Raw genomic sequence first — 12331 nt, forward strand, 5'->3', positions numbered from 1 at the left:
GCCAGGACACAATTCCTTTCTTCCACTTTGAAGTTGTCTCTTTGCTTGGAGAATGCCCCCGGACACCACAGCAAGGCGGTAGGGCTGAGTTACCTCCATGCCTTGCTCTCTTGAACATCCTGAGTGCTGAGGGTGAGACAGGGAGGAGCCGGCCCAGCTGATGCTCAGAGACTGGAGAGGCCTGGTGGCCCAGCGGCCCGTCAGTATGGCCACGTGCACTGCAGAGTGGAATGCGAGGGGGAAGGTCTTTCCGAACTTGAGAAACTCCCGGAGAGTTGGGATCGTCAATATGACCGCCTTCACCTGGTCAGGAAAGTGACCTGAATACCTACCCTGAAATTGAATGTGATGCTGTCAAATAAATGGCTTGCTCTGGAATGTCTTTTGCCACCATCATCATCCTGAGTCAGCTGGGCGCAACTGGTGCTGATTTCTAATTTACTTTGCATTCTGACTCTAATGACTCGCCAGACTGAATGCAGATGTGCGCTCTCCCCACAGAAAGCCGGCCCGTGGGCCGAGGATGGATCCCATTAACGTGGTGCCATGTTTGCCTCAGGCAAAGTGGTCCCCAGGGCCAGGAGACCAAGGCTGGCATGCGATGTTGTGTCAGGTGCTCAAGGAATCCCAGAAGTGTACCAGACGGTGTGTAGTTTTCTCTCTTTTCTTCGTGACCTAGATTGCTGGCTTGAGTTTTAAATAGGTGCATGAAAATGCAGTTTGTTGGGAGCGTCGTTGTCCTCTGGGGGGAACCTCGCTAGATGGGTTTTCATCCCGCTCCTCCCCAGGCGCGAGGAAAGGGTGGCAGGGGCGGTTTGAAATTTGTCTGCTCTCTCCTTGCTGTGTTGGCCTCGGTAACTCTTCTGGCAGCCACATTTTCTAATACAAACCTTGGCATACGGGATCCTGACTTCTGACAGAGTTGGGGTGCCTTTTTTCCTAGTTGTTAATGTAATTAAACCAAAGGGTTTATGAAGATATAAGAATTAAACTCCAGTGAGCTCTATGTTTAATGAATTTCCTTCATTTGGAAGAAACCAGTTTTCATAAACCAGGGACTCTTTCAGACAACCTTGGGAACCTGACTGCGGTGAGACCAGTTCCTGGGTCAGGAGCTTTTAGTTAGTTGTGGGTCATGATGATGCTGACGGCAACTACATTTACCGGGCACTTCCCCTTTTCTAGAGACTGTGCACGCTTTTCCACGTATTAATTCATCTGACCTCAGAACAACAACCTGCAAGGTGGGCACTCACATGCCCTCATTTTGCAGATGAGGATACTGAGGCCCAGAGTGGTGAGGTCCCGTACCCAGGCTGGTAAGTAAGTGGCTGAGCCAGAATGGGAACCCAGACAGGCTGCTCGAGGGTTCATCCTTGTAACTCCTGCACTGCCGTCACTTTGCCATCATTAGTGTTTTCCATGTGGTCTCTGCAGCCTCTGAATTTGGGGGGCAACAGGCCCCCATAGCCTTCAGTGGAGTTCTGGTTCAGCCCTGGGTTGAAAGTCTGAAACGGGCAGGCTTCACAAGACTCTGGTCTCCAGGGCCTGTGGAGGAGTATGCAGACCTGTTTCCACCCAGCTGACCTAATGGAGCTCTGGGCCCCCTCCCACGCGCCGAGGCCTGTTTTCCCTTCATGAGTCCCTTCTTCACCTCCCTGGTCATCCTGGGCAGTGGCCGGGTCCTGGGTAATTCTGGGCCAAGCAGGGTGGTCCACCTGGGGACCTGCCTGATACAAGGATCTGGGATTACAGTGGGATCAAGCTCTTCCTAGACAGTTGTCCTGCTGGGTTGAAAGCTCTCTACGCCAAAATTTATTACATGAAAGTTCTGAGCTATAAATACCTTGGGGTCTACCTGTGTTTTCTAATTGCTATAGTCTTCTGGTAAAGCTACGCTAACAGATTGGCAATCATTCCTGCCCCCTGAGAATTCATCCCTCCCATCCTCGGGAAACACTCCTACAGCCTCGGTCTTCAGGGGTGGGCCCTGTGAAGATCCCCAGGCAGCACTCACAAACCCATGAAACTGCAGAGGCACTGGTACCTGCTCTAAGTACCTGCTTCTGAGTACTTCCCAGGTGCCAGACAGAGGGTCCTAGGGTCCTAGCATTTCCCCCTGGGACTCGGCCTGACCTGTAAGCTCCAATACCTGGCCTCGGCTTCCAGCCGTGGCCAGGGGATGGTGCCATTAGTACCCTGGAAAAGAGCTGGGCACTTTAGAAGCCACTTTAATTGCCAGTCCATCCAAGTGTAGGCCTGACAGAGTGTAGGGTGAGAGGGAAATGTAACCACTTAGCAGACAGTAGTTGGGGATTTTTCAGAAGTAGAATAAGTGGAGGTTGATGGGAAACAGTCATTTTTACAGGTGTTTGCTAAGAATGGTAATTTTTTATGGTGACCAAGAAATTGGATATATTTGGAAAGGCAGATGAAAAAATAAACCAAATACTAAACTAGTTGAGTTGACAGTTCAAATCCGAGCAGAACTCTTTTGCAGTCGAGCAGTTTAACTTACATCAGGACAACTCACCCTGATCCTAAGGTTCAGGATCAAAGCCAACTCAGCCTATAAGTGGATCGGTGTTGGGGTTCAGTGGGTTCCTGGCTTCATGGTGTCCACGGAGGTGATGTTGTTTTGGGAATGGAAGCAGAAATGTATTTTTTTTAATATATGGAGTTGAGGACATGGGGCATTCAGCAGGTGAGTGATGGTTTTTATGTAGTTACTCCCAATCTGATGAATAATTAAAAGCTTTAGACTGGTTTGCAGGAGCTCTGCTTTTGGTTTCCAGTCTCTTCCTTCCTGGACAGGATTATTATGCTGATAATATCCCGGTCCTGGAGGTGGACTGTGGGTAGTGGGCCTTTTGTGTAATAGACTCAGCCCGTGTGTCAAATCGCCTTACAGGGCATCTCTTTCAAAGTGACAGACATGGTGTTGCTCCTCACTAGCTCATTCTTGACCTTCCTTTAATCCTGTGTCTCCCTCCTCTCTTAGCTTGCTTTCGGCATAGGGGCATGGATGAGTGACAAGGAATCGAGGAAGGTTGGGGGAGCAAGGAAATTTGGGGCGGTTGTGTAAGGAATGGATGTGTTTCCTAAGAACTGATTGCCACTGATGCACAAATACTCCTGTGGCCCCCTGATTTCATCCGGCTGGCGGTGGCTCACCAGCGAATGCTCAGCAGGAGCCTGGCACGGTGCACTGCCAGACAGCCCACTTCACAGCCTAAGTCTGTGCCTATGCCTGGCAAAGGGCAGCTCCCCTGTGCACTGAATTCCCTTTGGGTGTCTGTGAGGCCTGTGGCCAGGAGGATGTTTGTGGGCCATCGCAGAGACCATCCAGAGGACACCCCATCCAGAAACATCCATCTGGTTAGGGAGGAGTATATGGATTGGTATAGTTTCCTCTTTCCTTTTTTTTTTTTTTTTTTTTTTAACGTTTGTTTATTTTTTTATTTTATTTTATTTTTTTTTAATTTTTTTTTCAACATTTATTTATTTTTTGGGACAGAGAGAGACAGAGCATGAACGGGGGAGGGGCAGAGAGAGAGGGAGACACAGAATCGGAAACAGGCTCCAGGCTCCGAGCAATCAGCCCAGAGCCTGACGCGGGGCTCGAACTCACGGACCACGAGATCGTGACCTGGCTGAAGTCGGAGGCTTAACCGACTGCGCCACCCAGGCGCCCCCACGTTTGTTTATTTTTGAGAGAGAGAGAGAGAGACAGAGTGGGAGCAGGGGAGGGGCAGAGAGAGGGAGACACAGAACCTGAAGCAGGCTCCAGGCTCTGAGCTGTCAGCACAGAGCCTGATGTGGGGCCTGAGGCCACGAACCGTGAGATCATGACCTGAGCTGAAGTTGGATGCTTAACCGACTGAGCCACCCAGGTGCCCCTTCTCTTTCCTTTTTAAAAAATGTTTTCTAGTTTCACACATAGGGGTTGAAAATGATAATGGGCATACCTAAGTTCCCCTAAATAGGCTTCCGAAGGAGATTCAGGTGAGCGTTGACGGGCCAGAGCCTCCTGGAATACTCATAAGTAACTGGGTGCTGTGCCGAATGGCTCCCTCAGTTTGTTCTGGGGTTGCTGTGCGCCTGAGAGGCATCGCGAGGTCTGTGGCTTTGCTGTTTGCTCATGTCAGCCAGAGTGAGAGAAAGCAAGTTCCATGATGCTGAGCAGTCAGCATAGAGCACGGGGCCTAGAAAGACATTTGTTGCGTTCAGAGCTAAAGTCCGCGCAAGAGAAATCTGGGCTCTGTATCAGTCTAGGGGGAGGAGGGCTGGCAGGTCTCTTGAGTTTTCCTATTTTGTCACAAATTCATTGGATTTGGGTTCTTTCAGGAAGAGTCTGCTGAAGGTGAGGGTCATGGATTTTATCACCTCTACGGCCATCCTGCCCCTGCTCTTTGGCTGTGTGGGAATCTTCAGCCTCTTCAAGCTGCTGCAGCGGATGCGAATGAAGGCCTACCTCCGGAACGCTGTGGTGGTCATTACAGGCGCTACCTCAGGCCTGGGGCGAGGTGGGTCCTGGGGCCAGTGCTGTCAGGAGGGGCAGGGAACTTGTCCCAGACTCGAGGAGCAGCTCGGCTGCATAGGTGCAAATAAGTGACACAGGCTAGGTGACTGGGGAACAAGAGTATGTCACTGTCTCTGGTCCACTTGGAAGAAGCAAGAGCTTAAGTGCAATGAGAAATGGTCCCTGACTTTCAGCATCAGTGTTGGGGGGTAGAATCCACGAGGAAGAATGTGGCGAACCGGACACTGCGTGTCTCGTCTAAGTGGGCAGCTGCTGGTTGTGGAAATAGGGATTTTTATGTGAAGGCTCCCTATTTTCAAATATGACAACTCATTAAAAAAACATTTTTATCTCTGTGAGGGCCAAACGAAATGTGCCTTTTCCTGGATTCAGCCAGCATCCCTAGTTCATGGCCTTGGTGTCCCCTTCTCCTCACCTTCCTGTCACTGGGGCTGTGCCTCTAGCTGAGCATGGCCTCGGCGGGACTGGAAACAGAATAAGTGATACCTCAGCTGTGCCTCACCTGGGTTCTCCAGGTTAGTTCCGCCTACTTTGGTGAACGCGATGAGCCTCTCGGCCCCAGGAACTTTGTGCCGGTACACAGGCCCAGAGTCAGTCACCGCCCCCTGCCTCGTACAGATGAGTCTGTAGAGCTGCCGCCATTTCCCTTGCACACGTGGGCATTGACTTCGGCACAGTACCAAGGACAAATGCAGGCACGTCCTATGGAGCTTCCTCCTTCTCAGCACTTGCACACGGAGCACACGACACCAGTATATCATCTGCATGGGGGCTCAGTTCCATGGAAGAAGGCCGAGAGGCACCCAGAGTCGTGGTAACCCCATCCCTGCTGCATCTGTCGGTTGGTACCATAGCACAGCCAGCGCTGATGGAGCATCTCTGATTTATAAGGCTCTGGGAAAAGTGCTGGGACAAATAAAAGACAGGGTGCCTTGTCTCAGGTAGTTCACAGTCTGATGGAGAGGGGCAAGGACTTACCTCAGCATGTTGACATTTCAGTAACGGATGCTCCCGTTGAGGCCCGGCAGACGAATGTGCTGGGTTGTGCTTTATCTCTCTGAATCCTTGCAGCTAAGATTCAGAGACTTGCCCTAGGACTTCTAGATTCAAACCCCATGTCTGACTCCAGGACTCCGTCTTGTATCACCCGTGGGGGGGATGGCCAGGGAAAGGAAAGCACGGGCCAACAGGGAGGGTGTTGCAGATGGGCCCAGAGAAGGGAGCAGCATGGTTGTGCGGGGGTGGGAAGCACTTGGCGGTTGCAGGAACATAAAGGAGCAGATGGGGTCTCGTCTGTTGGGTAAGTGGCTTGCGGGCAGCCAGGGGGAGCCTGGGAAAGCTGTAGGTAGGTTCATCCGCATGCTGCTATGATGTTTTATTTATTTATTTTTTTAAATTTTTTTTTCAACGTTTTTATTTATTTTTGGGACAGAGAGAGACAGAGCATGAACAGGGGAGGGGCAGAGAGAGAGGGAGACACAGGATCGGAAACAGGCTCCAGGCTCCGAGCCATCAGCCCAGAGCCTGATGCGGGGCTCGAACTCACAGACCGCGAGATCGTGACCTGGCTGAAGTCGGACGCCCAACCGACTGCGCCACCCAGGCGCCCCGCTGCTATGATGTTTTAAATGAGATCTCTGGGGGTGAACTCTGGGCCTGTCATTAGATATCTAGACCTGCGTGGGGACAGCTGCCTCCAGGCCCTTTGCCACAGTCGGTTCTCTGACCTTACTCAGCTACTATATATAGGGTAGTCAGCAGCCACTTCTCTTGATCTCAGAGAGAAGCATTTTTTTTTAAAGTCCTTGAACAGTATTTGAGAGTTGGCTGGGATGGAAAGGTAACTTGCAGGTACTCTGATATGGGAATGTTGGAGAAGGACACTGTCCTCTTTATCATTCTGCGGTTCCTCTTCTGGAAACCAAGACTGGGAAGGGAATAGAAAATATAATTGAAAGAAAAACAATACGTGTGTGTGTGTGTGTGTGTGTGTGTGTGTGTGTGTGTGTGTATCTCCTATATTAGGTCAGCCTTTTCCCAAATTCCAAATCACCCTGCTTATATTGTGTCCTATGTAATATGTTAGGGACAAGAGTCCATGGATCTCTCCCCACTCCGGCCAGTCAGAACGGGAGCAGATTCTCACCCAGCCGTGGCAAGTACAGGCGCCACTGTTGGTGACTCCCAAGGAGGTGCTGCTGTACCTTAGCTTTCAGAGGAGGACGGCCACGGGTTGCCCTTGGTGGCTCTGCTCTGCCTGCCTGCCGTGTCAGCTGCTCTGAAAGTCTGAATTGTGATAGTCTTCAGATAGCTTTCTGTATTTCTCCCCTATTTTGTATATTTAAGCTCCATGAGCTTATCCTTGTAAAACAGTAAGACCATTGACTAAAGGAACAGAATGTTCTGCATACTCACTTTAGCCAGCCTCAGCCCTGAGGTTGTGAATAACTATCTTGATGTAGGAGGCCCAGAGTGCCTGCAGCACTGGGGAATCGTCTGGCAGCCCTAGCTAGATAAATGGTACTTTGGGACTGTTTTCCTTTTTCCCTTGACCCTCCTGCCTCCCTGTGTCAGCTTTTTCAAGAAATGAAAATGGAATCCTTGCAATCTGTTGTTTTCATTTCTGTCACTCCCCACACAGACTTTAATTTCCTCCCTTTTTTGGCTTTGCTGGGAAGCAAAGCTTAAGCAGAATGTATGTGACCATTTTCCAGAAGCTGTTTATATGCTAGTGTGCCTCTCCCCACCTTTGGTTCTGCGTGTCTGCACCCTGTGGACCTTATGACACGTCCATTGTGTCAGTCACGTCGGGATGAAATGGGGTGAGGAGGCTGGCCATGCCAGAGATTCCTCATCTTTTGGAATGATTTTGTAAACCAGATGAGCAGATCTAGCCTCAGGAATGCTGCTGTCTGGCTTTGAGGGCAGCCGCCACCCCCACCCCTATGAGGCGTTTGCTGCTCTGCTGAGAAAGCACAGCAAGGCAGGCTGGGCAGGAGCTGTGATCCTGACCAGACCATGTGGGGACAAGCAGAGTGAGGGCTGCAGCTCTGTCTGGGTTTGTGCCCTTTGTCAGGATGAGCCAGTGAACAGACCAACCAGATCTTCAAAGAAGGTGATATAGCGCACCTGAAAATCCCTTGGTTTAGTCCACTTAGCACTTCCTTCCAGAAAAGTCCACCTGGAGACATACTAAGAGGTGCTGGTCTGAGGATGGTAAGTGAAAGCTCTAAGAGTAGCTAAAGGAGGAGCTGTAGAGTGAAAAGAGAGGGCTTTGCACAGCAAGACAATCTAGATGTCAAAAGAACTTTCTCTCTGTTTTCCTGAAGGATGCTGGAGTTTCTTTTCCCTTCCTGTTTTGAGCCCTTCTAGCTTTTGACACTTTTGTGGGTGAAGGACTATCAGACCGGTACACCCTGTCTGGACTCACAACCTCCTCCTATCCCAACCAGGAATTGACAGACTTGATCTCTCAATATCCCCCACAGTCTAGTCCTGGTTCTGGAGGTCTCCCCTCCCTACACTTCCCCCTGGGCCTCAGGGGACTTACCTGTGACCCTTGCTGGGCTAGTCTTAGAGATGCCACCCCACCGCAGCTGGCCACAGAGCCTGCCTCAGTCAGAGGCCCCTCTCCCAGAGTCAGGGGAGCTGTGTTGATGAGGGGAAGCCAGGCCCAGGAGATGAAATGGAGAAAAGCCCTGCCAGCACCTGGTTCCTGCTGCCGGAGGCCCTGGGCAGCCACCACTCCTGCCCCTCCCCAGCCTTGGCCACTCTGCTCTTTTTTCTTCATTCTTGAGCAATCCCAGCATCCTCCTGGTCAGTCTTTTTGCTTTGCCCCAGTGTGTGTTGGGTCTCTTTTCTTGCCACCAAAAGAACACTAATAGAGGTACCTTGGTCTCAGTTGATGTCCTCATCACTTGTTGCCTGGAATGTTGTAGTGGGTTCAGCAGAGCCTGATCGCCACAAGTCTTCTTCTCACCCAGCCGGAGGCAGCCTCTTAGACACAGCCTCCCTTACTGATCCTTTGCTGTTGTAGGCACCCGGCACGTTCAGCTCTTCTGACTTGTTTGTCATTTCCCAGCCTAGCAAGGCTGACATTCTGTGTCCCAGATGTGTCTGTCCATGGCCCCTCAGGTGCTTTGCAAACTCTGCTCCTTTAGCCTTAAGCGCTTTCCAGAGAAACAGCCCCTCAAGGCCTCAGGACTGGGGTAGGGCCCCCCATCCCTTCTCAACAGAGTCCTGTGCCCCCTGTGCTTGTAGGAACCATCTACCCCCCGTAGATCTGTACCTGTTACATTGAAATGATTTGGGAAACAGCCTAGATTGTGCCAGAATGCAGGCCTCGGCAAGCCACGGTCTCGCAGTAGCTGGTGCTGCCTGATCGTTGAGTGTATCACTTGACCTCTTGGAGCTTCCTCAGCTGTGAAAATGAGGCTGATGCTCACAGGGTTGTTCAGAGCTAAAGATCATTATGGAAAGTTCTGAGCATGGTACCTAACAAATCTGTCCACCAGTCTCGGCCTTCCTCTTGGCTTGTGGATGTCTGTTGTACCACTGACCCTGAGCTCTCTCAGGACAACAACAGAGCTCATTTGTTATTGGGGCCTTAACTCCTGGCTTCATGCCTGGTCCACAGCAGGGGTGAATACACATGTGTAGAGCATGTGAAGAAACAAATTCATATCCTGAAACATCGGGTAAGTTTGGACTGACCTGCACCGGGGAAGAAAGGCATGGAATCTCCTCAGCTGACAAGGTTCTTTCTTCTTCCCTTAGAATGCGCCAAAGTCTTCTACACTGCAGGTGCCAGGCTGGTGCTCTGTGGCCGGAACCGGGAGGCCCTGGAAGAGCTCACCAAAGAACTTGCTGCCTCTCTGGCCACCAAGGTGAGCCCAGGGGTGTGTTTGCCGTGGGCACGAGGTGCAGCGCATTGTCTGCAGGCATCTGAGGAGATAGCGGCCACTTGGGCTGCTGCATGTGCAGGGCACCCACATGGTCACTCGGTGCCAGGGTAGGCAATGGGTCCCCACGGCCTGCGGAGGGAGAACCTGTCAGACGGTTCAGATCCCCTCTCTGCCACTTACTAGCACTGCTCATTTAGGCGGTTCCCTCCGTGAACGCTTTCCCTCCGCCTTTACCTGGCTAATACCTAGTCATCTCTTTATGGTGGGGGGTCGGGGGAAGGTTGGCCATGACTTCTAAAGTTTTAATTGTGGAAAATGTACATAACATAGTATTTACATGCATAGAAAGATGTACATTTAAATAAAATATTCACGTCATACTAATTATTTTAACCATTTATAGGTATACAACTCAGTGGCATTAAACACATTCAGAGTATGTGTAACTATCACCACTTTCTATACTTAAAACCTTTTTATCATCTCCAACAAAAATTCTATACCTATTAAACAATAATTCACTCTTCCTCCCCTCTCCCCAGTGCCTGGAAACCTCCATTCTACTTCCTTTCAATGAATTTGCCTCTTCTAGATGCCTTGTATAAGTGGAAAATACAGTATTTGTCCTTCTGTGTCTGGCTGTTTCACTAAGCCTTATGTCTTCAGGGTTCACCCATGTTGTAGCATGTATCAAAATTTCATTCCATTTTCATTCCAGTACTCCATGTCGGAGTGATATTCCAGTGTACATATATACCAGATTTTGTACATTTATACCACATTTTATTTCTCCGTTAATTTGTTCATGTGCACTAGGGTTGTTTCACCTTTTGGCTGTCATGAATAATGTTACTGTGAAGGGACCTGTGCACATATCTGTTTGGGTCCCTGCTTTCACTTTTTTTGACTCTGTACCTAAGAGTGGAATGGCCGGGTCATAGGTAGTTTTATATACAAGCTTTTGAAGAATTGGCAACTGTTTTCCACAGAAACTATACCATTTTACATTCCTACCAGCAGTGCACGAGGGTTTTGCTTTTTCTGCATCTTTGCCAATACTTGTTACTTTCCATTTTTTACTATTTTCTTAAAGTATACTCATCCTAGGAGATATAAAGGGGCATCTCATTGTGGTTTTGAATTGCATTTCCGTAATTTCATAGGATGTTGAGGACCTCTTCATGTGCTTACTGACCATTTGTATGTCTTCTTTGGAGAAGCGTTTTTCAAGTCCTTCTCCCATCATTTTTAATCAGATTGTTTTTGTTGTTGAGTTTAGTGTTCTGTATATTCTGGATATTAGTCCTTTATTAGATCTATGACTTGCAAAGATTTTTTTCTCATTCGGTAGATTTTCTTTTCACTTTCTTAACAGTATCCTTTGATGAAGAAAAGTTTTTAACTTAATGTAATTATTTTTAAAGTTTGTTTATATATTTTGAGAGGGATTGTTGAGTGCATAAGAGAGAGAGAGAGAAAGGGGGGCAAAGGGCAGAGAGAGGAGAGAGAGAATCACAAGCAGGCTCCACAATGTCAGCCCAGAGCCCAATGCCTGGCACAGTCTCATGGTGGTGAGATCATGACCTGAGCCAAAATCAAGAGTCAGATGCTTATCTGACTGAGCGACCCAGATGCCCTAGAAAAGCTTTTAGTTTTAGACAAAGCTCAATTTATTTTTTTTGTCACCTGTGTTTTTGGTGTCATATCCATGAGGATGTTGCCAAATCTAATGTTACGAAGATTTTCCCTGATATTTTATTCTAAGCGGTTCTATAGTTTGACACCAAGATCTAGGTCTTTAATCCACTTGATTTAATTTTTGTGTATGGTGTCAGGTAAGGTTCCAACTTCATTCTCTTGCATGTTCATATCCAGTTTTCCCAGCACCAGTTATTGAAAACATTGTTCTTTCCTGCTTGAAATGTCTTGCCACACCTGTCAAAAATCACATGACCATGAATGCAAGGGTTTATTTTTGGGCTCACTATTCTATTTATTGGTCTGTATATCTGTCTTTATGCCAGTACCACACTGTTTGATGGCTGTAGCTTTGCAGTAAGTTTTGAAACCAGGAAGTGTGAGTCTTCCAGCTTTGTTCTTTTTTTTTTTTTTTCAGTGTTGTCTTGGTTACTCAAGGACCTTTGAGATTCCACATGGATTTTAGGATTTTTTTCTATTTCCTCCAAAAAAAATGCTATTATTTTGATAGGGATTGCATTGAATCTGTACATCACTTTGGGTAGTATCGACAACAATGTTAAGTCTTCCGGTCCACGAATGTGAGATGTCTTTCCATGTATTTAGGTCTCCTTTAATTTCTGTGTTTTAGGTCTCCTTTAATTTCGTGTTTTGTAATGTTTATTTAGCATACAAATCTTTGACCTATTTAGTTAGATTTATTACTAAATATTTAATTCTTTTAGGTGCGATTATAAATGGATTTTCTTTCCTAATTTCCTTTTCAGATTATTCATTGCTAGTGTGTAGAAACATAACTGATCTGTGTGTGTTGACCTGGTACCCTGCAACTATGCTGAACTGACTTATATTAGCTGTAATAGCTTTCTCTGGATTCCTTGGGGTTTTCTAAATATGGAATCACATTAATCTATGAATAGTTGTCTTCTTCCTTTCCAGTTTTGGTGCGTTTTATTTCTTGTGTAATTGCTCTGATTAGAACTCTAGTACTGTGTTGAATAGCTGCAGTGAGAGCAAGCATCCTTGTCTTGTTTTTGATCGTAGGGGGAACACTTTCCATCTTACACCATTGAACATATATTAGCTATAGGTTTTTCTTAGACATCCTCTACCACATTGAGGAATTCCCCCCCATTCCTGGTTTTCTGAGTTTTTATCATTAAAGGGTGTTAGATTTTGTCAAGTC

At 48.1% G+C, this 12331-nt stretch overlaps 1 protein-coding gene across 4 annotated transcripts in view; it reads left to right on the forward strand.

The window, feature by feature from the left end:
* DHRS7B (dehydrogenase/reductase 7B) overlaps window positions 1-12331 on the forward strand; it is a 61953-nt gene that overhangs the window by 36077 nt on the left and 13545 nt on the right. For 3 of the 4 annotated variants that reach the window (XM_047832470.1, XM_047832472.1, XM_047832473.1), the window contains exons 2-3: window positions 4348-4526; window positions 9320-9429. In XM_047832470.1, coding sequence (XP_047688426.1) covers window positions 4348-4526; window positions 9320-9429 — 289 coding nt within the window. Of the gene's footprint in view, window positions 1-501; window positions 646-1185; window positions 1320-4347; window positions 4527-9319; window positions 9430-12331 lie in introns of all 4 variants that reach the window. The other variant, XM_047832469.1, reaches the window with a different exon arrangement.

Source organism: Prionailurus viverrinus, chromosome E1, assembly GCF_022837055.1.
Source record: "Prionailurus viverrinus isolate Anna chromosome E1, UM_Priviv_1.0, whole genome shotgun sequence".
Taxonomy (NCBI): Eukaryota; Metazoa; Chordata; class Mammalia; order Carnivora; family Felidae; genus Prionailurus; species Prionailurus viverrinus.